General features: G+C 39.0%; 2 protein-coding genes and 1 pseudogene across 2 annotated transcripts; all 3 read right to left on the bottom strand.

Moving 5' to 3' along the window:
• Nucleotides 1–40: 40 nt before the first annotated feature.
• On the bottom strand, nucleotides 41–3411 carry LOC144649661 (QRFP-like peptide receptor). The gene is made up of 4 exons (XM_078509218.1): nucleotides 3212–3411; nucleotides 1518–1788; nucleotides 728–970; nucleotides 41–305 (listed from the first exon to the last, which is right to left on the bottom strand). The coding sequence occupies exons 1-4, from the start codon at nucleotides 3322–3324 to the stop codon at nucleotides 180–182; spliced, it is 753 nt and encodes a 250-aa protein (XP_078365344.1). The 5' UTR covers nucleotides 3325–3411; the 3' UTR covers nucleotides 41–179.
• A 7077-nt stretch (nucleotides 3412–10488) lies between these two features.
• LOC144651604 (pyroglutamylated RF-amide peptide receptor-like) lies at nucleotides 10489–20662 on the bottom strand (annotated as a pseudogene).
• LOC144651605 (RYamide receptor-like) lies at nucleotides 11949–15368 on the bottom strand. Its single transcript, XM_078511547.1, has 3 exons — nucleotides 15256–15368; nucleotides 14599–14869; nucleotides 11949–12245 (listed from the first exon to the last, which is right to left on the bottom strand). The coding sequence occupies exons 1-3, from the start codon at nucleotides 15366–15368 to the stop codon at nucleotides 11949–11951; spliced, it is 681 nt and encodes a 226-aa protein (XP_078367673.1).
• Nucleotides 20663–24133: the final 3471 nt, after the last annotated feature.

Below are 24133 nucleotides of genomic sequence, written 5' to 3'. Positions count from 1 at the left end.
TGGCAGACGCGGTGGAAGGAGATTCCCATGCAGCCACATGAATGACGGCTGTGAGGCGAGCACAGCACAGGATTCCCTTTATCTTCTCTCTGTAGTTCTTGTTTATCAGAGCGTATACGAATGGGTTGGCAGCAGAAGTGAACAAGATCATGGTGTGAGCAACGGTGTATACGTCTTTATCAATAGCTGTAAGATAAAAACGCGTCTACGACGTGGACGATTTCGTCAGTTAGCCAAACGATACCAAATATTGCAGTGACAGTGACGACCATCCAGGTAACTCGTTTTCGCATCCTGATGACACCCTGGGTATAGAGAAATGTACGATTGAGATTGTCACATTAGGAATAAACAGATCTATGCTGTTTCCAATATTTTTGTTATAAGCGTTGGTGCTTCAGTTTCGGTCCGAGCTACAAACCTCGCTTGCTCCTCATCCCGCCCGGTTCTCCCCGGCCGCTCTCTCCCTCTTCCATTTTTTCTCTCCTCCTGGGTCCTGCCGGCCTGTGGCCCTGTGTCGTTCCCTCATTCTATCAGGGTATGAAGTTCTGTTCGGACAGCTGACTAATTAGGTATTCATTGTGTATAGCAAGTGCAGTAATGTGTAGAAATTCAAGCTCACTGTAAAAATACGCTAGTGATAAAGGCCACACGACATTAGCTATGTAAGAGTCCAGAACAGAAGCACCACCTGTCCACATTTGATCGGGGAACCGACAACACTTACCCTTTGTTGGTTGCTGAGTTGATTGTCGTCATTAGGTTTGAACCACAGAGTGTACACGACTCTTGAGTAGAACCCAACCATCAATGCCAAGGAAAGAACGACCAAGACGAACCACATCCAATGATAAGCCATATTCAACCGCCCCAGCCACGTGATCTCGCAGACATTTCCCTTCACGTTCCTTATCCAGAGCATTGGCACACAGAACATAACTGAGAAGATCCAAGAACCAAAAATGGTCACCTGAAATAGTAAATAAAGTGCTTTTATGATAGATTTTTCTGACAGTTGAAAATGCCATATTTAGAGCTAAAATGACGTTGGGTTTCGTCGTGATACAGTAACTGAAATTAAATTGTTTGTTGTTCGACGTTAAAGACGTATAATCGTCCTTATGTGGAATAAACGTAATCTTTACTTTAGACCTTGCAACTTAGCTTGAATGATTTAGTAAACACCAGTGCCATGAATGAAATATTGTTTGAGTGTCAAGGTGTTTGGTAAAAGAAAATTGGGGACACTTCAAATACGAAACCAATGGGTTATTCTCAAATATAAAACTAACTTAAAAATAAAACTTAAGGTAAGCTGTGCGCTCCGGGGTCGTCTCTTCCCTTTTTTTTTCCTTTTCGGCGATGTATAAAAACTAACTTGTGTCAGATAATCGAAGAAAAGCCATATGAAAAATTGGACTGCTCATATCAGGATCACAAAACATTGACTTATTGGAGATCAAACTAAATCAAGTCACGCTATAGTTATCAATAACTAAAATCTGTCACTGACAAACCTTCAGTTTGCGCTCGGTAAGTTCCCCCTTGTTTCCAAGAGGATAAACTACTGCATAATATCGCTCAATGGCGATTGCGACCAGAGTGACAAACGAGGAAACTGCTCCAATCCAAGCAACGGTTCCACCTGTCAGGAGTTTGCACAAAACAGTACCAACCATCCCCGCTGGGTGGGTGGAAATGAGCTTCAACATAACGTCTGGTGTTATGAACGCTGCGAACACGATATCCGCTATAGCCAGATTTACAAGTAGACAATTAATAGGAGACCTGTGAAATACAATAGAACCGATTTTCATGCTAAGACTCTCTCGCATGCAGCAAGCTTACGAAAGGCCTGCGACATGACTTAAGACCATTTAAACGCGCGCGCGTTTGTCGTAAGGATGTGGAAGGGTGTGTAATTCGCCCCATGAAAATATACATCCAAACTAGCAGAAGTACTAAGGCACACAGTGACGTTATATATGTGCGAACACTTAAAAAAGCTTCTCGTTAGAAATATCGCTACTCATTTCTTATTCTCAATTATTTATTTATTATTCATGATCTTTTATTATTGTCGGTGTCTTCTAGATTGTGCAAAATTTAAGTCACTATAACAATTCATAACAATTGCTGTAAATCTTAATCTCATTCTCAGAGCTTATATTCATCCATTCTTGTTCGCAGAGCCGCCTGTCCCTGTTAGCCGGCGGGGCCTTTTCACGATGTATAGGTGGTTCTTGGGGCGTGTAATTTGATTGGCTAGATTTTAACAGTAGAAATTTGTCGGTACCAGATTTTGAGTTGACTACAGAAAAATGAAAGGAACTGAAAAGAAAGACTCGTGTTCTTTACCGAGGATAAACAAAAAGCTTGTTGCCTTATCTGGTTCAACCTGCTTTTCAACCCCAGACCTTGAAAGTGGGTGCTGGCAAGTAAAGGTGGAAAAACAGTACTGTGTGAAAACTGCTTTTGCTGCAGGGAATGGGTTGCGATGCCTTTCGGCCTATGTAACGCACTAGTGACGATATTTGAGCGCTTGATGGACAACATCCTTGGCGCCCTGATGTGTTTGGTGTATCTTTATGACATAATTACACGCGCAAAAACCTTTAAACTGCAGTAACAACGTTTTGACACGTCCTCTCATTGCTAAGGGCAGCCAATCAGAAGTTGTAATTGTATCCGAAAAAGTGTGAACATTTTAGGTCACATGCCAACTTAAAGTTCGCTTAACATTTTTTGTCTCTTTAAGCAATCTTCAAACATGAGTGTTAAAAAAGGCAGCGTAAACTGATTAAATTCCAAATTTACTGCAGCTTAACTTGAGCTTTACACTACAGTAAAGTTATGTTTTCATGCTCTGCCCAAACTAGAAATGAAATCTAATGCGTCATTAGTATTTGCACGTGCAACTTATGTGTTGTAAAATATCGTTCAAATTTATCATGGCCATTCACTTGTTGCGAAAGGACCGAAGGTTTGGTTTTCAGAAAGTAAAGCAGATTGTGTAATATGATTCATTATAACGACTGGAAGAACTAATCGAGAGTTGTTTAACTCTTTCTCTGGTTCGGGCATACGTATATGTATATAACGTTTTTTTAATTGTACCATACCTCTCTAGTGTTACATTACGTGTTGCTATTTTTCAAATATAAACTTCAAACGCGTCAAAAAATACTACTGTTATTTAAGTATTGCATACCTCATATTTCGATTTTTCTTCACGATCGCGCAAACAAGACCGTTTCCCACGATATCGATAATGATTAGTATGAAGGACACCGTTGCTGTGGCAATACCAGCTGTTGCTACCATGACTGACGGCTGTGACTGATTATGTCAGAAAGTTGAGTGACCTGGGTTAAAAATGACATAAGGATACTGAATCGTTGATGATCAATTCTAATTGCCAACGAGTCAGGCCTTCTGGAAGACCAGAAGGCCTGACGAGGCGGCAGAACATAGAGCCGCGAGAAGATTTGTACATGCGAAAAAAATCTCAGAAACACTCCAAATGTCGAGAAATGTAAGTAATGTAATGTAAGGTAGATCGTGACGACACAATTCAGCACGTGCACACTTTGTTGTAGTTTGGCCAATCAGCGCGCTACTAATTTGTTCAGCACGTGCATGAGTCATTGGCAACTAAAATTCCCAGACACGATGCGTTTCAGATAACAAAGAGGTTTCAAATCTGTTCGCTTCAAAAAGCCAAAATTCCCGAACTAGAGAGTGAAATACGAAAGAAACTTGAATTAAACTTTGTTTAGAATTTAATTTCATTTAAGATGAAGGTAAAAAATTCATTCCAAAGCTTCAAGATTTCCAAAGCTTCGAAAATTTCGAAGTCATACAAATTTGCATGCGTAATTAAGTTAGGTCTGGCAAAGTAAACAACACAGATTTTATCAATCATAAGAGAGTTTTATTTCGTTTCTCGAATTTATAAAATAATTTTTTTATAGTAAATCAGCAACGCTAAAATTACAATGCCAAAGAAAATTGCCCCCGTTATCCTTCAGAAAAAAGGACAGGATGTGCTTCCAAGGGGAAGAAAAGTCCTGAGAATATTTTTTAAGACACATAATGCGCTGTGTATCGATTAATGATTCAATGTGAGGCATTCTTAAACCACCGTTTTTGTAATCGCTGATAATAGCGAGACGTTTGACTTTATCCGTTCCTTTCCAAATAAATTTATAAATAATGGAGTTAGCCTGTTTTATGATATCTTTAGAGAGGCAGATGAGAGAAGCTCGAAACATAAATTTAGGTATGACGAAGGACTTTACGACCTGGATTTTCCCATATAAGGTGAGGTTCCTCCATTTCCACCCCTTCAAAGTTTTCGATATCGATTTCAATACAGCATCGAAATTTAGTTCTTGGCGTTTGCGCCAGTTGTAAGTAAAAAAGACCCCTAGAATCTTAATCGGTTTATTAACTTTCTCTATATCGATATACGGAGGGTTGTCGTAATTGCTCCCCAACCATAAAGCTTCGGTTTTCTCCGCATTCAGTTTCAGACCTGAGCAGGTTCCAAAGCCGTCTAGAACTTTAGAAAGGCGTTGAAAGGACTTGATTCCTTGTAAGAATGTAGTTAAGTCATCAGCAAAAGCTGCTAATTTTATTTCTTTATTTTCAACCATAATTCCTCTTATGTTCTTATCGCATCGAATTTTGATAAGCAATATCTCCAGAGCCACGATAAAAAGATAGGCTGACAGCGGGTCACCTTGTCTAACACCCCTGCGTACTTCAAACATATGTGTCGCAAAGCCGTTGTTGATGACACAGCTTGAGATGTTGGAATAGAGTGTAGAAACCCATTTAATGAAGGACTCACCAAAGTTAAACGATTTCAAGGCTTTAAACAAAAAAGGCCAACTTAATGAATCGAAAGCTTTTTCGAAGTCTAAAGCCGAACCATTAGTCCGGGTAGCTGTTTGATTTTCGTGTATTCCATAATATCGTCAATTGTCCGAACGGCATCGAATATAGTTCTTCCTTTGACATAAGCATACTGATCGGGATGTATGATCTCTGGTAAAACTTTTTCTAAGCGCAAGGCGAGTGCTTTCGAGGCAATTTTAACATCAACATTTATAAGAGAAATGGGTCTCCAATTCTTAATATATCTTCTGTCCCTGTCTTTTTTGTCTATAAGCCTAATGACAGCTTGTTTTTGTGTGTTAGATAATTCGCCGTTCTCAAAAGAATAGTTTAAGGAGTCTGTAAGTTGCTGACCTAGTAAGTTCCAAAAACATTTGTAAAACTCTGCAGTAAGGCCATCATTGCCAGGCGTTTTACCGTTTGGAAATTTTTGTAGAGCTTTATGGCATTCCGCGAGCGAAAGCTTTCCTTCGCATACCAACATTGATTGTTCACTTAAAGTCGGAATATTGTTGTTATCAAGAAAATGTGAACAAAATAAATTCCCTATACTACATTTTTTTCCTGGATACTTCGGCGTTTTTTTCCTCGGGAAACAGGGCCTTTAATTTTCCTAAAAGCTGGTTGCCCGAACGCAATTTGAAGTGTCTCAACAACAACAATTCAACGTGATATTTGAGACATCACGCATTGCGCGTGATGAATTATTCTCGGAATATTAATAAAATAAACTTGTTCCATCTTTGGCCACAAACTTGTCCGACCAGGCTTTTACCTTTTAAAACCTCAATTTTTTTAATACTTATGTGCTGAATGGATTGAACTGCAGTGTGGAAAGTTTGAAATGCTTTGTTTTGGCCGAATCTTTGTAAAAGTTTTCTTTTTGTTTCGTAATTTATTTTTCGTGTTCAGTGGCTCATAGCCACTTTGATTAAGACCTATAGGACTTTAAAACAGCGGAAACCTTTCCAAAATAGCGGCATCGGACAACAAGGGCTTGAAACTCGCAAATAGCATAAAGTTTACAAGATTTCGCACTAAATCTTCACTACTTTGGTATTATTTTAGAACTTTTTGTTAGCCTTCATAAAATCGCATTTTATTCCATAAACATTCAAGATTTTCAAAGAAAACGCGCAATGTTTAGTGATCGATTAAAATCATAAAGCGTCCCGTTGTACTCGTTGGCATTTCTACCCATAGGTATCACTAGTTAATAGCACATGAATAGTAGGAAATTTGAGACAATTGCAAAACGTGGGTAATAACCAGATACTAGTCTTTGAGAAGTACGCGTTCCACAATGAAACGTTTATAAGGGGAGCACTAGTTCTAGAGTTTCTCCCACCTACAATAGACACGCATTCCAGCGAGATCGAGTGGTTTTCCGGGGGAGGCTCTTGCCAAAGAGTCGCTTGCTAAAGATACGTAGACACGTTCCAGACAAACTTGAGTTTCGCCGACGAGTGTCTTTCTCAGCGACGTGTAAGACCCGTCCATATGTTTCGGTTTTTTGAAAAAAAAATCGTGCTTATAGTAATTACTAGACTTACATGTTATATACTGGTCTAACTTAAAACCTCCGAGGTCATGCTTGTGGATCTCTGTTGAGCCGTTTAACGCCTCGGGTTGTGAGACCGGTTTAAAAAAAAGTCGTATTCTAAAATAAACACAGCATGAACATTTTACGTGGAAAAAAATATTATTAAGATATATGCATGTTATAAGTTTTTGAAAAAGGCAAGATGGCAGTAGATAAATAATTACCCGGTGCGAAATCAGAAACTGTGACGATATCGTTTCCAAAAAGTTCCGTTTTGATCATACGCACGAGGAATCGGCGTTTTCAAAAAAAAATTCCACGGGCGTCTTGATCTTTAAGTTACGCTTTCGGTCACCGTTTTTAGTTACTTGCGGATGGAAGGCCAATCCGCAATGAAAATGTTTCGTTTTCAAACGATAACGGATACGTGTGGACGGGGCCTAAATGTGTGCACATAAGTTAAGGCCACAACGGAAATCCAGTTTGGATGCATGCACCTGTTCTTAAAAGAAAACAAACGTTTGCAGGGTGGCTCGAGGTCCGGAAAGATGAGGCTGTGGACGGGAAGATTTTTTTTCAAACAAGAACAGAAACATTGATATGGAAATTTTTTTCTCCATTGGTGTGAAGGAAACTGACCTAAAACAACACGCAATAGCAAGCATTAAAATAAACACAGTCGATAGCTTGCTAGGAGATATCTCTAAATGTCGAAGAGTTAATACAATACAAACGCACATGCAACTTACCACTTTTTCTCAAATACGATGTCGTTTGAAAATTCCAAAGACTCAATTAAACTCCATCGAATCTTCCCAAACGAAATGCGTTTGGATTAAAACGAACCTCATTTTTTTCATATTTGTAGATATAAATACCCACTAAAGACGAAAGACTTTTTCAGAGAACCTCCCTTAAAGTCGAAGTAAATAAAAAAAATCAGTAAGAGAAACCAGGAAATAAAAACGTTTGGTTATAAACTAACGAACAGAAAGATGGCAATTACCTTGGGAAACTTAAAACAGTTGCTGTAGCAAACCCGCAAATTTTGTCATTGAAGTGGTTCCAAGAGCGTAACTAGGGGAAATACAACATTTTTTATGAGGATCGAGTTATCACTTTTATACATCGACTTCAACACGACAAAAGACACGCTACAACTCAAACCGTATACTGCACGTAATATACATTTTTGACAAATGACAAGGTCACTGTTTAAACAGGTAATTAAAATGGAAAATACAAGCAGCCGTTAATAGATAGGAACTTTATTAAAGTGTCAAAACCTTACAGCCTGGGACAATCCCATACTTATTTGGGGATAAAAAGCAAATACTGTGCATAGAAAAACTAATAATGGAAGTTATTAAATTTTATTAAAACGTTATCAAAGATCTTATAATTTTTACTGATCTAATAATCTTGAGAGCAAAAAAAAAATAGAACTGTATGTTATGATGAGCAGATGGTAAACCCTTGCCGCCATCATCCATCAGCAAAGTTGTTTTGCCTTTACTAATCTTGTTTTTTGCTTATCAGCTGTAGTTAATTTTTCCCATACGTTTGGGCCTAAATAGCTTAGAGAGTCCTTGCGATATGTTACCATTTTGCACCTAGGAATTGAGAAATCCGATTGTTTTAAGTTGTAAGAAGTGTGGTTATTAAAAACATTACAAATGTTAATTGGGGTATAATTTATGCTTCACTTTGTACATAAGGATGTAGAAAACCTGCAAGCGCCTGTTTATTAGTTGGCAGCTCGGCCCTCTCTCAAGTTGGGTATAACTTTCATGCTTGTCCCCATACACCGCCCTCAGTCTTCTTTCTTGCAGCCTTTCTATAGTTCGCGAATTATTGGCTCTTAAATACAAGGTACAGCAAAACTGCTTATTGTAGGACAAGCTTTGTCTTTATAGGAATTGCGTTTCTGAGTCTCGTGAGAACGCCGATCTATTGAGTAGCCTTATTGAAAATTGAGCTTACATGATCAGTGAACTGTTAGGGAAGTGGTCATAACAAGTGTACTCGACGAGGACCCACCTTGTGTGGGGGTAGGGGGGGGGGGGGCTATTCAAGACACCACCTGTCTGTTTAGCCAAATGGACAAAATTTATTGGCCTCGAAATTCAAGTTGAGACTTTCATATTCGTTGTGCATGAAGCTTGTATTGCTAGAGAAATGGCACAAGGAGGTTTGAATCTTTTTCTTAGTTTCTACACCTGATAGAGTGGGGGCTATACAAACAAGAAGGGGGTACATGGTGGGGAAGGGGGGGTTACATGAAGAGACCACCTGTCTGTTTGCAGAGTGGTGGGTCCTGTGTGAGTACAATAGTTTTGACCATTTCCGTTACACCTAAGAGCTTTAAGCGGCCTTCACACGACAAACTATTGGCCAACTCGTGTCGGCAAACTCAAATTGGGGGGTGTAAACGACGCAACAACGGCAAACAAGTTGGCCAACTGTTGGCGACAAAATAGAACTTGTCTCTATTCGCACCAACAGTTTGCCAACTTGTTTGCCAACTGTTGTTGTGTCGTTCACACACATCAACTTGTGTGACAACTTGTGAACAGATTGTACGTGCCGCACTGTTTTCATCGCGACTGTACCCAATGTTCTTAGTTGAAAATGTCTAAAGGCTTCCCGCTTGAAGATTACCCTTTCTCTTACCTTTCTTCCTTTTAATTTTCTAAACGTTTCACTTGAGCAGGGAAAGGACAGTCGGCGCTTTTCTTTGATGGCATAGCGGTGCCTGGAAACGGTGCAAGTCTGTGTCAATCAAGCCGTTGCTAAGAAAGACGCACGTCACCCAATGTTTCATTTTTCTCAGAGAGATTTAAATATCAATGACTGCATGCGTGTTGAATGGGAAAAGTGGCGGTTTTTGCGTTTGATGTTTCACGCCGTTGAGCCATGGTGTTTTTTGCATTTCCAGCCAGATTTCTCACACACCAGATTTCTCGCACAATCGGTTGCCCGGCACCGCTATGCCGCATTTATAAGTCGTGTAACAAAGGAAATTTCTCCCCCACCCCCACCCCTGCTCCTGAGTAACCCCTTATTAAATACTCGGATGAATCAGTCGTAAGGTGCTTATATTTATTTCTAAACTTTAGAGTGATTTCATTTAACCCGTGAAACAATATCTAGCAGTTTGTGCGTAATAGTCGAACGGAAACAAAAGAAAACAATGAAATTTGTGTCTAATAGTATCTAAAAGTGTAATAACTATTTCACGGGTTAACTGAAATCACTCTATTGGACGTACTTATTCTAAAACCGAAGAGTGGTAATTTAAAATACGAACAACCTAAGCAGTACCACGAAATTTTCCGTGGCATGGTTGTCGCTATTTACACATGTACGAATATACATTGCATTGCATTACATTTCACCTTCCTTGTTTTAATTTGGTGTTTTATTATAGGTACTAGGTTACATTTCTACATGTATAACATGCAATGGCACAATTTTCTCAGAGGACGATCGTGTCCTTTTCCTTCTTATCGAGACGTACTAGACTCAGGTATCTTTTCTTCGGCTTCTTGCTGCTGACTATTCGCTGCCTGATCTCAAATGATCACAAACGACATGTTCTGAGGTTTCTACGCCATGGAACATACCATGCAGTAGTGAGGGGAGGGTTTTGTCTTGGTCAGTCGCCTAAAAAATGCTAAGGGGGGGGGGGGGGGGTCTGGATTTTTTTTAAGCGCAAGGAGGGCGAACACTTTTTTTGGAAAAATACCACAATTCCCCAGCACCACCGCCCCCCCCCCCCCCCCAAGTGAAACCTGCATGGCAATACCAAACATTATGACACAATGTTGAACGCCAAATTGCTGCGATGAGAGGCGGAGCTTCTGAAAGATTTAGCATCACATAGTAAATCCCCATTTTACAAATTGTATGAAGAACAACTCGAAGGGAAATGACTTATAGATTAGCAACTACCATTCTCATTCAATTTATTTACGAGCAAGGATTTTCTTAAAGGACGTATAGACTAAAAATTAATGACACAGAAATTGTTCTGGAGCACATCACTCCCTGAAACATGGTCCTGCAGTGTGGGTTGGCTCCGTTACATTGGCAGACTCGGTAGACTGATGACGTTCCCGTGTAGCAGGATGAATGACTGCAGTGGAGTGAGTACAGCACAGGATCCCCTTTATCTTCTCTCTGAAGTTTTGGTTTAACAGAGCGTATAGAAATGGGTTGGCAGCAGAACTGAACAAGATCATGGTGTGAGTGACGGTGTATACGTCTTTATCAATGTTGTAAGATAAAATCGCGTCAATGACGTGGACAGCTATGTCAGTTAACCAACAGATGCCAAACAATGAAGTGACGATGACGACCATCAAGGTAACTCGCTTTCGCACCCTCATGACACCCTGTGTATTAAGAGATGTGCGATTGAAATGTTAACATCTGCATTTGTAACAACAAATCTATTTAAAAAATGAAATAAAAACGAACCTTTTGCCACACCCTCACGACTTCACAATCATAATGAGCGCTTCAGTTTCTTATTGAGCTAGAAAACTATCACCTTTGAATAGTGATTACTAGTAAATTTGTGCCCGATGTACTTAATAGTTTTTAAGTGACGCACTTTTAAAACTCAAAATTTTGTTTCCTGAAAGCCAATTTATCCTTGAATATTGCACTAGATGGGCTGAAACATTCGCTGATTGTCGAGTTTCAAAAGCTCCTTAAACATCCACAGTCTTTTTGGATATACCATGGTGCTTTCTCTACGCAGAGATGGATACGGATGAGGCAAGTCATTGAAGTTCGTTGGAATTCTTTCAGACTTTCGAGTTGGATCTCGAGTCAAGGATTGATTAATAAAGAGTTGTTAACAAGTGTCATAATTAGTATTCTTTCCAAAAGCAAACTGTGCAAATTGCGCTTTGCAAGAGTCCAGAACAGAAGTGCCAGCTGTCTAATTTAACCCTCAGACGTATGGGGGGAAGGGGGTGCCACCTCTCCTTGAGGTTTCTTCGAAAAAAGGATTTACTCTGCGATACTTAAACTATCAGTAGCTATTCATACATCCCTGGCAAAAATTTTGATATGTCAATTATGTGTCCACGATTTCCTACGTCGCCACGGCAACGTCATAATTACAATAAGGTCTGGCCAAAAGTCGTCATTTTTTATATATATTTTTTTATTTTTCCAGTCTTTAAAACAAAATTTTACAATTAGTTTAATTTTACGTTCCAGAAGAATTCTGGCTTGATTTTGTATTTTTCTAGGAAAATGGTGAAATTCAAGATGGCGGCTCTAATGAGGTCATATGACGTCACAGTTAACAAAACTTATGTCACCTCGTAAAGTAAGCCAAGGGTTTTCTACTCAGCGCAAAATAATTTTGCTGTGCATTAATACAACGGAAACCTCAGTGAAGTTCCGATCCTGGACTCTCTCTTCTCGCGCCTGGGTTCAACCCCTATAAAGGGCGGGCGGAAGAGAGAATTCAGAGACTGGACTATCACATATCTTGATTTGTACACCTATATAACTTCTTCATAACACATACCCTTTGTTGGTTTGTGAGTTGATTGTCGTCATTGCGTTTGAACCACAGAGAGTACACGACTCGGGAGTAGAACCCAACCATCAATGCCACGGAAAGAACTACCAAGACAGACCCCATCCCAAGACTATAAGCCTTAATCATCCACTCCTGAGGCCAAGTCTCCACGCACACATTTTTCTTTGCGCTCTTGGTCAGGAACAGTGGCACACAGTATATTATTGCAAAGACCCAAGAACCAAAAATGATCACCTTAGAGAGTAAATAAAGTTTTTGAGTGATGCGTTTTGTGACAGTTGATGATACGATATTAAGGAGATTCGATGTAGTTTTTTTTAGCCGAAGGGTGGTTGTTTTGAAAATTCAAATTACCTTATTATAGGAAATTAACGCTTGTGTTAATTAAGGTATTTGAAATTAACGCGAATTGAAGAAAAAATTACTTCCTAATAAAGGAAATTAACGCGAAAGAGTGGGTAACATTTCAAAATGAAGGAAATTCACGCGACGTACACAACAGGAAAAAGTTTATTTCAACACTTGTAGGCGTATAATCTTAAACGAAAACAATGTTCGTGGTACTTTTCCCACTTTGAGCGTTCTTCACAGTATCAATGATAGTGACAGATAAAATTGTGCTTATCCTTGGAGTCAAGAACATCTGAACTGTAGCGAAAAATTGGGGCCAAAATAATGAAACGTCATGAAAATTAACGTTCCACTTAATTAACGGCACGGAAATTAACGTTGACAAAAATCAACGCGACTTAAGGTATCACGGAGGGAAAGTTGGCATTTTCGTTTCAAGTCAAATTGTGTGCAAACCATCAATGGTAACCGCGACAAAGTATATATTTTCTGAAAGCTTATTGAATAACGATTGTAATTTTGGATTTTATTTTGATCATATAGACCATAATAAGCAACGTCAGCATTTTGTTTGCAATTATGGTGTTGCGCAACTTAAGGTTTATTTGAGAACACATTTACATGAGAGCCAAAACTTTTATGTGGAATTTGATCTACATGTATTGATCTAAAAAACGCTGTCTCAGATTTTCCTTTTCTTGCTCCATAATTTTTTTATGAATTTTTAAACTTTAAATGGCGTTTTAAGGGCTTCTTTAGGATAAAAAATTCATAAAAAATTAATGGAGCAAGAAAAGACAAAATCTGAGACACCGTTTTTTAGACCAAAGTATGTAGAACAAATGCCACATAAAAGTTTTGGCTCTCATGTAAATGTGTTCTCAAATAAGCCTAAAGTTGCACAACATCATAATTGCAAACAAAATGCTGACGTTGCTTATTATGGTCCATATGATCAAAATAAAATCCAATATTACAATCTTAATTCAATAAGCTTTCATAAAATATATACTTTATTGGGGTTACCATTGATGGTTTGCACACAATTTGACTTGGAACGAAAACGCCAATTTTCCTTCCGTGATACCTTAAATTAACGCGAAAGTTTGAAAATCGCGTTAATTTCATGACGCGTTAATTTCCTATAATAAGGTATCTAGGAAGCCAATGTTCGATTTTTGCCAAAATACACCATAATGATCAAATATGACCAAATTTTAATTTGTTGCCCGTCACTTTGTCACAAAGGTTACCATAGCAACCACTGACGTTTTCTTTTGTTCTCAAACAAGCTTGATTTTCTCGAAATCTAGGTATTAATTTTTTGATATGTTCAAGTATAGTAGATTGACTACCTGTACACAAAATTTTAGGAAAATCTGTAGGAGCGTTTTAGAGTAAATCAAGAATGAAGTTTTTGGTATTTTCTTATAATTTCCTACAATCGGCAGTCTATATATATTTTAATAAATTAAAGCAAAAAGTCTTTTGCTTTAAGTTAATGGTCTTTGAAGGTGTAAGAGTTTATATTTCAGTGAGAGTAACTGTGCTCAAATAATACGAAACAATTTTAAAGCGCCTATTTTATATTAAAACGGCATTTTTCCGAAAATTTCATTCTTGATTTACTTGAAAACGCTCTTACAGATTTTTCTAAAATTTCGTCAACAGTTAGTCAATCTACTAAACTTTAATATATCAAAAAATAAACACCAAGAGTCAATCTAGATTTCGAGAAAATCAAGCTTGTTTGAGAACAAAAGAAAACGTCAATCGTTGCTATGGTAACCTTTGTGACAAAGTGACAGGTAAAAAATTAAACTTTGGTCATATTTGATCATTATGGTGTATTTTGGCAAAAATCGAACATTGGCTTCCTAGATAATTTTAATTTTCAAATCAACCACCCTTCGGCTAAAAAAACTACATCGAGCCTCCTTAAAATTGGGGATACTTGAAGTAAAAATATAGGTACGTTAGAAACTACTTCTTCATAAATTTTGACTATTAAACCTCGCTGAAATTCAGAAAGGCAATGCATAACTCGAACTGCTTAAAAACAAAACGTTGGCTCCGGCCAGGGCCAGCTTGACCCAAGGCCGCCTGATCTTCGATCCAACTTTTTTAACCTTTGAGCCGTATTTACCGCAGTTGGTATAACTGAAACCACATTGTCAGAGATCAAAGTAATCAACGCACTAACGTTATCAATAACTGAAATTTGTCAGTGACAAACCTTTACTTTATGCTTGGTAAGTTTCCCTTTGTTACCAAGAGGATAAACTACTGCATAATATCGCTCAATGGCGATTACAACCAGGGTGACAAACGAGGAAACTGCTCCAATCCAGGCGACGGCTCCACCTGTCAGAAGTTTGCACAGAACAGTACCAACCATCCCCTCTGGGTGGGTGGAAATGAGCTTCAAGGAAACGTCTGGTGCAATAAACGCTGCATACAGGATATCCGACACAGCTAGATTTATAAGTAGATAATTCACGGGAGTCCTGTGGAATACAATAAGCGGAAGTTCGTAGACGCACAGACGTTATTCGTGTGCGCGCATTTGAAAAAAAAAGATTGCTTTGGTTTCACGGATGAACCATTTATGATTACCGTCATCATTATGTGTGTCTTCTAGAATGTGCAAAAATTCCGAAATAGTATTTGGATGTGGAATTTTAGAATCTTAAGAATTGAATGTCTCGTAAATTAAAGTCTCGTTTGAAATTTATCATTGCCACCTGAAGTGAAAGTACTTATCATTATATAAACTATTATCCTAATAAACCGTTTAACACTCGTCCATGGCTCAAATTTACATGCAATTTTTAAAATCTCTTAAACTTCATTAACTTCAAAAGTTACTTCTGCTGTTTTAGTTTAGACATACCTCATATCTCGATTTTTCTTTACGATCGCGCAAACAAGGCAGTTTCCGACGATATCGATAACGACGAGTGCGGAGTGCACAGTTGCTATGGCAATACCAGCTGCGTCTAGCATGGCTGATGGGTGTCGATAATAATGGCAAAAGAGGGGAACCTAGATAAAAGAAAGAATCGCCCATAAGTGATAAATCTCTTATCACTAGTACATCAGTAATAAGGGTTAACGGAAAATAGCCAATCGTGATATTTGATGGAATGTCCGCGATTTTATGATAGTCGCCTTAGGTGCAAAGGATAGAGCAGTTTTCAATTGAGTGTCGTAAAACCAAAACCAAAGTAATTACTCTAGCCAATCACAAAGGACACAGACAATCCAGGGAACCAATCAAAACTCGAAGCAAATACATGTAGCTGGCACGAAGCGCGGGAAAACGTGCGTGAGAGAGTCACGATTGGTTTTGGTTTTACTCCTGATTGGCTGAGAAAGTGGCGCCAGATTTTTAAGTCAATCACTAAGCGTAGTAATGCAAAACTAAAGCAAACGCAATTTACTTTCGACAAGTGAAAACCGCTCTAAAGGAGACTTTGTGTTCGGTCAAAGTGGCCTAAACCACCGGAGATTAGCTCTAGCTCATTACGACTAGTAGTATTTCTTCTCCTCCCCAGGGCAATGGGATGGTAAAAATAACTTAAAAGAAATTCAAAATGGCGAAAACAAGATGGCGGCTATTTCATTATTAAAGACGTCATAAGGACTTCTTTGTTGTTGCAAATGAAAACCAAAGTTTTTTCAGAAACAACAATTTTATAGGACGGCTTGCTGGTTAGGGTTTGTGGTTATACATTCAATTATTATGGAAATATTCACTAAATAATACTTGACTCAATACAATTAAACAACTGACATGACGTCATTATTACGTTATAATAATGACACCCAAGCATCTTTAGTTATTTAAAAAACTGTCTACATCATCCTGTGTTAATTTGGTGACCATAGTATAAATGGTTTTAAATATATAGGGAGGGACTGGGTACTTCGACGACCCACCACTCCCGTGGTCCCAGAACGTTGAAAAAGAAAATGTCTGAATAGGGTTAACAAAACACTTGGCACGAAGCACCTTCTGTAGACTTTGTTTCCGTTATTTCAAATAGACACAGCTGCTGCTGGACTGCCAAGTATTCTCGACGAAACAATCACAATCACATTTTTTGGCGGAGCTCTTTCAGACGGGTAACACGTCTCTAGTATAAAAACGGCCAGTGGAAATCCACTTTAGATATTAGATATAAACAGCTTCCAAAGACCGAAGATTTCTCGTAGAAGCGGATATTAAAAGTAAACAGTGAATCCAAAAATAAACGAAAGAAACCAGGATAGAGAAACGTTTCGTTATAATATAAAAGAGCGAGAAGACGGCCATAAAATAGTTGTTGTAGCAAACCCGAAGAATTCGTCATTGAAGTGGTTCTATCTTCTAAGGCGCCAAGTAGAGAAACGACGACAGTTTTAAGACAAGCAAATGTTTTTGAATATCGTATTTACCATAACAAAAAACTCCCTTCAGCTCAGACCATACCGGTATGCTTCGTGAAATGCAGTCAATTTTGACAAATGACACGTCACTGTTTAAACAGGTGATTATAATTGCTGGTACTCCCTTTCAAAAAAGGGAAAATGCCGCTCTCAACATTTGTCGTTTTCGTTCTAGCCCTTTTTGAATGAAATATTATTTGTCCTGTTTATTGCTGCTGTCCATGCTCAAACGTACGAACTTGTGATATCCCTTCCCTTTAATACAGTCAACTCTCGCCTTGCGGACACCCCGCTATTACGGACACTCGCTATTACGGACAAAATTCAGATCCCCGGCTATAGAGGTTTGACTGGAAATGACTCCCGCTATTACGGACTCTCGCTAATACGGACACTAAACGAAGTCCCGAGCGTGTCCGCTATAACGAGAGAGTTGACTGTATACCTCTAGCCTGATAAGGGTGCCATTCCACTATAGAAAGTACCCCTCCTCCCGGGCAGCGAGTATTAATTATTTTAACCTATATGACATTTAATAAAGAATGATTCTTTTTATAAGTTGTTTTTCTTATTTGCTTTTGCGACACCGTAGAGGAGGAAATTTGCCAAAATCTACTGTCTCCGCTTATTTGTGGATAAATGTTTCCTCCAAATTTCGTATTTGCGAGTGACTTTCGTGCTGCCTTGTCTACCACGTGCATTTTACTGGGATAATTTTCGTCTCCGATAACGAAAAAGACGTTGATATCCGCGAGCAATATACCAGAATCGTGCACTTCTCATGCATCCCCTGTAAGCTGTTCCAACCATGCATTGCGCTTTCGTTGTCGGCATGGTTTTGATGTTTTAACATAACTATATCAATAGTTACATTTTAAAAACATCTAATGAAACACCGCGAAACGCGGTCCCTACAATAGCTTAAATCGGCTTTAATATATATTTTTAATAACAGCATCGGGATACGTAGGGATTAAATATTAATTTTCAATCGGTAAGACATCCACATTTCGGGCAACCACGGCAATGGAGGAATGTCGACTTTGCCCACGAACAGTTTTCGAGCACAACAGAATGTGAGTGAATCCTTTGCAAACCCTGTTTGCAATGCTCTAATAGCGGATGTTAGTCTCACTACGATTTCTGCCCGATTTATTCCTTCGTTTTGCCTCGTTTCGCCTCACTGACTGCCCCTGGGTCTCCGAGGATGGTATAAACTACAAATAGAAATTGTTCTGGAACACATCACTCAAGAGAGGATGAACTCTATATTTACTATTGCAGATGATCATCCAGGGAGGATGGCGTCCATCCCACTCCTCCACTTGTGCTTCCGAGGATTAGCAATCATAGTTCTAATTTACCATTTATTCTAACTTCATACAATGATTTTCTAAAGAACTGTAAAAACTCATCCTCGGAGACCCAGGGGCAGTCAGTGGGGCAAAACGAAGGAATACATCGGGAAGAAATCGTAGCGAGGAAAGTTCTTGAAAACTTTTGTCGCTACGATTTCTGCCCGATTTATTCCTTCGTTTCGCCTCACTGACTGCCCCTGGGTCTCCGAGGATGGTATAAACTACAATAGAAATTGTTCTGGAGCACATCACTCTATGTGGGTTGGGCGAGGCGCTACGCTGACAAGCTCGATGGAATGACGTTCCCATGCAGCAGGATGAATGACTGCTATGAAGCGACCACAGCACAGGATTCCCTTTATCTTCTCTCTGTAGTTCTTGTTTATCAGAGCGTACACAAATGGGTTGACAGCAGAGCTGAACACGATCATGGTGTGAGCAACGGTGTACACGTCTTTATCAATGCTGTAAGATAAAAACGCGTCTACGGCGTGGGCAATTTCGTCAGTTAGCCAAACGATACCAAATGTCGCAGTGACAGCGACAACCATCATGGTAACTCGTTTCTGCACCCTCATTACGCCCTGCCAGAGAGATCATAGTTAGTGGAGTGAAATTGTAACATCTGAATCAGGAAATGTATGTGCCTTGCGTTATAAGAATTGGTGCTTCAGTTTCGGCTCGAGCTACAAAAGAATCGACTTGACAAATCAAAGTTCTGCTTCTTAATTGGCGAACTACGTCTGCCTGAAGTGCGTAATACGTAAAATTTCGTTTTCTGCTCAATATTCTTATCAGAAGATGAAATTAGCTCAATATAGCTGACTAATTAGGTATTCATTGCGTACAGAAAAATTGTAGTTACTCATATACACTTCACTGAGACCCGGGTGAAAAATAGTATAAGGCATTGACAATGTAAGAGTCCTGAACAGAGACAGTAGCTGTCCAGTTTCGATCGATGAATGAAAAAAAAAATCTTTGTGTTGTATTCCTAAACATTTTTTTCGTTAGCACTTACCCTTTGTTGGTAGGTGAGTTGATTCTCGTTATTACTTTTGAACCACAGAGTGTACACGACTCTCGAGTAGAACCCAGCCATCAATGCCAAGGATAGAGCTACCAAGACCAACCACATCCAAGCATAAACTTTATTCAATTGCCCCACCCGCGTGATCTGGCAGATATTTCCCTTCACGTTCCTGATCCGGAAAAGTGGCACACAGAATATTAATGAGAAGATCCAAGAGCCAAGAATGATCATCTGCAATAGTAAATATAGTGTGTTTTTTTTATAGAATTTTTGATAGTTGAACATACATTAAGAACTAAAACAACCTATTTTGATATGTGACTAAAAACTACAAAATGGTTGTTATGGATGACTTCTAACCATCATATCTTGGCCTTCCTTAGTATCCTGGGTTTAGCTTTTGGCCACGTTTGTTCTATTCAAGGATGCCTGTAGCATTGATTTTAACATTCTGAACAGTCGAAATTTGGTGGGAAGTTATTATGGGAATATTTTCTTGTTTATGAGGGTGTACTGACCGCTTTTTATAGCAAGTGAATTCCCGATGTTTTCATTGATTTTCGGCTGCCATATTAGTGCCCCTCCGCATGTGCAACAACATGGCATTTCCATATTGTGCTCTCAAAAATTTTGTGAAACATTTTGACGGATAATTCGAGTACGGAATACCGTACAGGCCTGATACATGGAGAAGAAGTAGGCTATCTAGCGTTTTCATACAACCTGTAATATTCTTGTTTTTTGACTCAATAGTTTTGGATTTAGTTTTTCGCTGCGTGACAGTGGCGCGACAGTGAAATTCAAGAACAGTTACCAGTTACTAAACTTTGCCAGCAGCAAACCTTTAGTTTACGCTCGGTTAGATCTCCCTTGTTACGAAGAGGATATACTACTGCATAATATCGTTCAATGGCGATTGCAACGAGAGTGACGAACGAGGAAACTGCTCCAATCCACGCGACGTTTCCACCTGTTAGTAGTTTGCAAAAGACTGTTCCAATCATCCCCTCTGGGTGGGAGGAAGTGACCTTCATGAAAACGTCTGGTGTAATAAACGCTGCGAACACGATATCTGCTATAGCTAGATTCACAAGTAGACAATTGATGGGAGTCCTGTGGAATGCAACAAATAATTTATATGCATACATAAAATGGCAGAACTATTTATGATCACTCTTATCATTGTCTGAATGTGCAGAATTAAATTTGGCCGATTTTTTGATAACGCATTGGATTTGCTGTTTTTCGTAATTTCGTGAATGAGCGAGATGAGCTTTCGTGTGTGCACACTCTCGCCATTTTCTACTTCTCAAAAATAAACTTAAATAACGTCAGCAAATACTACTGTTTTAGTTTGAACATACCTCATATCTCGATTTTTTTTTTACGATCGCGCAAACAAGGCAGTTCCCGACGATATCAACAACGATGAGTATAGAGTGCACCGTTGCTATGGCAATACCTGCTGATTCAATCATGATTGATGGGTGACTATAATGTCACAACGTTAAGAGACCTGGATAAGGAAAAGACAAGGAAACGGGTAAAAATGGGAAGAAATACGGATACGTGAACCGTTTATACTTGATATCTCTAATCCATATAACACAATCGCTTATCGTGCCCAGTGACTCGTTCATTCAGTAAAGAAGAGCACTTGTTCTAGAACTCCCAATACGCACGCGTTCCAGAGAGAGAGTCTCGTTCCGGGGGGGACTCCTATATGAAACGGACGGGGATGCTCGTCGGAAATTTTGAAAAGAACCCCTAAACGAGACCAATCTGGGTGTGGCTCAAGCTTTTCTTGACCCCTAAAAGATACCAAAAAATTAAGAATAGAAGTTATATTTGTATATTTCTTCGTGTGTAAACCTAAACGAGACCCGTATGGCTAAAAATATTGGCGTTTTGCCCGGAACACCCTAAGCGAGACCAAAAATCCGAAAATTACACCCCTAAGCGAGACGACGAGCATCTCCGTCACTTTCATATGTGAGTCCCCCCCCCCCCCCCCCGGGAGTCTCGTGCCAAAAAGGCGCGTTCCAGAGAAACTTGAGTTTCCATTAAATGTACATGTAATATAATGGACAGATAGATATGAGTAATCTTCAAAAAGTCCCGTCAATACGTATCCGTTTTCACTTGAAAACAAGATTTCTTTCCCGTTTTACACAAAAACTTGCGTCTATGTTATCATTTTCGATTTTTTTTTGGCCGTCCACAAGCATCCGTTTCTTGTATTTGTTTTATACGGATTTTCCTTGAATTATTCTAAAAATCAATGTTTGGTCGACAAAGTTGTCAACACCAAGAACTTTTACATACTGGTCCAACTCTAAGCCTTTGAGATCTTACTTAAGAGTGGTCGATTGTCTCAATGGGATTAACCGTCAGCCGTCAAACGGCCTAAAATTTAACCGTCAACCGTCGAATGATCGATTTTACCGTCAACCGTCAAAAAAGCAGTAAGCAGTCAAAACAAGAGAGGATCCTCATCCTCTCTTGGTCAAAACTGTTTCATGTTCTTTCATATCTCATAATTTCAGCTGCTTATCTCGGACTTAACCAATTACAATGCTCCCAAATATACCCACTTTACCTTTTTTTTTCATCTGAAACTATTTCCGTTGACACAATGTTAATATTTTATTAATGATTAACTACACTGATAAAAATAATTATTTGAAGTCTTTGAGTACGTTTTTTAAGTTTCACTTGATTTCTTTACTGAAAGACAAAAATCCCTCCAGAACAAAAAGGTAAACATTAAAAAAAACACGATTGTTAATATTAATTTTAACTCATGGAAAAAAATTCTTTTTAATAAACGCATTTTAAAACATCAAGCTTAAACATCCCATCTGAAAGAGAATATCAACGTGAGATATGTCATAAGTCATCGAAAAAGGCAGTGAAAAAATCTTATGTCGTACGAGATCAGATACTGTGACGTCACCGTTTTTAAAAGTTCTGTTTTCACAATCTAAACGAAAATGGCCTTTTTAAAAAATTTCGACTCTAGAAGGCGTTTTCGAACGTTAACTTTTCGGTCACCGTTTTCAACGGATATGTGTAGACGGAAGGCCAATATATCCGCAAAGAAAAAAGTGTTTTCAAACAAAAACGGATACGCGTGGACGGGGCTGTTTAGAACCACCGAGGTCTTGTTTATGGACCTCCGTTGAGTCGCTTAACGTTTCGGCTTTTGAAACCGGTGGTGATAAAAGACCTAATGATGAGGTGGTATTCTGAAATAACAAACATGAACATTTTACAAGAAAATACTTAACATAACTTATGCCATTTGTCTTATGAAGAAGGCAAGGTGGCAAGGCGGCGAACTGTGACGTCGTTTTTAAAAAGTTCCGTTTTCACCGGCCACACTAGGGACTTTAAGATACCTGGACGGCTGACCTCGAGGACGGTAGAATTTCGCAAGGGGGACTGGGCCGATGTCGACGTTCGTGGCAGGAACTTCCAACGTTAAGAGCCGGCGTGTGTGAACGGAGGACGGCTTCGTTAGTGGATCAATAATTCCTTAGCCCAAAACATGCAAAGAATAACATTTGGCGCTTCTAGCCCAAAGTCTGGGACGAGAAAGCACTATTTTCATTCATAGGGTACAAATTCCAAGTGAAATTTTTGTAGAAACACATGCAAGAAAGTTCATAATTTCACGCACGTGGCTTCGCCATCAGCGTTTATGCAAAGCACAACAAATATATTCGCAACCGCAAATAAAACTTGACTTCTTAGCTTTTTATCAGTACCAAACCAAAAATAACATAAAGGACAACCTAACAAAGTAACAGAATTAAAAAATTAATGAGATTTTTAAACGAAATCATACAAAAAGCACTCCCGTTCACTGGTGGACGGCAAAACTCTACTTCTCACGTCCTCGACAACAGCTGGACGGAGCTGGACGGCAATGTGCGTTGAGCAGGCATGCGCAACATAGGCTACACGCGAAAAAATACTTCCGGTCAGCCGTCCTCGAGGTCAGCCGTCCAGGTATCTTAAAGTCCCTACTGATACACGAAGACGGCGTCCTCAAAAATTTCAGCTCTGGAGATAGTTTTCGAAAAGTCGGTCGCTGTTCTTACCAGATACAGTGGATGGATGGAAAGAAAAAAAAAATGTTTTTCCAAACGAAAACGGATAAGGGTTGACGGGATCTAAATGTGTGCGTGTGGATTATTTACGCGCCGGTGGAAAGCAAATGCGTAAAAAAATACGTTCTCAGAATGATTCGAGTTCCAAAGAGATAGGGCTGTAGACTGCATGGGGTATTTATTTAAAGCAAGGTTAGACATCTACATTCGGTAATTTCTCTGCAGGTGTGAGGAAAACTAAAAACTTATAGGAAAACATTGTTCATAAATTGATATAAGATATTTCTAAAAAACGAGTAGTCAATACCAGACAAACGCACATGCCACGTGAAACGTTTTCTCAAAGCTGCTGTCTTATGACTATTCCAAGGACTTAAATAAAACTCAACTGAGTCTTCCTTACAAAATGAGCTTGGATTAAAACGCTGCTCATTAACTATTTTTTCATATTTTTGCAGTTATAAATAGTTACTTAAGAAGAAAGTCTTCTCGGATAAGCATATCTAAAAAGTCAATAGTGATCTATAAAAGAAAATTAAACCGAAAATAGGAAAGCACTTACTTATAAAATAGAAGAGTAAGAAGACAGCCATTACCTTGAGAGTTTTAAAACAGTTGTTGCAGCAAACCTGAAAAAATCGTCATTGAAGTGGTTCCAAGAGCGGAACTTAAAAGAAATAGGACTGTTTTTAAATGAGTAAATATTTTTTAAATCGATTTTAATATGACAAAAGACGCACTGCAACTCAGACCATATGCTGCAGATACTGCAGTCAGTTTTGACAAATGACATGGTCACTGTTTGAACAGGAAGTTAAATTAAATGAAAAAGGC

Source organism: Oculina patagonica, chromosome 4, assembly GCF_052425735.1.
Source record: "Oculina patagonica isolate OP01 chromosome 4, crgOcupat, whole genome shotgun sequence".
In the NCBI taxonomy this organism is placed as follows: Eukaryota; Metazoa; Cnidaria; class Anthozoa; order Scleractinia; family Oculinidae; genus Oculina; species Oculina patagonica.
Note: the sequence above shows the minus strand (reverse complement) of the source record. Positions and strands in the feature narration are given on the sequence as shown.

Coding starts and splice junctions, on each gene's coding strand:
- LOC144651605 (XM_078511547.1), bottom strand. CDS start 15,368: ATGCTAGACGCAGCTGGTATTGCCATAGCAACTGTGCACTCCGCACTC. Junction 14,870..15,255: donor AAGAAAAATCGAGATATGAG/GTATGTCTAAAC, acceptor TGTATTCCACAG/GACTCCCGTGAATTATCTAC. Junction 12,246..14,598: donor TTACCAAGCATAAAGTAAAG/GTTTGTCACTGA, acceptor TTACTCTCTAAG/GTGATCATTTTTGGTTCTTG.
- LOC144649661 (XM_078509218.1), bottom strand. CDS start 3,324: ATGGTAGCAACAGCTGGTATTGCCACAGCAACGGTGTCCTTCATACTA. Junction 1,789..3,211: donor AAGAAAAATCGAAATATGAG/GTATGCAATACT, acceptor TGTATTTCACAG/GTCTCCTATTAATTGTCTAC. Junction 306..727: donor AACTCAGCAACCAACAAAGG/GTAAGTGTTGTC, acceptor CTCTATACCCAG/GGTGTCATCAGGATGCGAAA.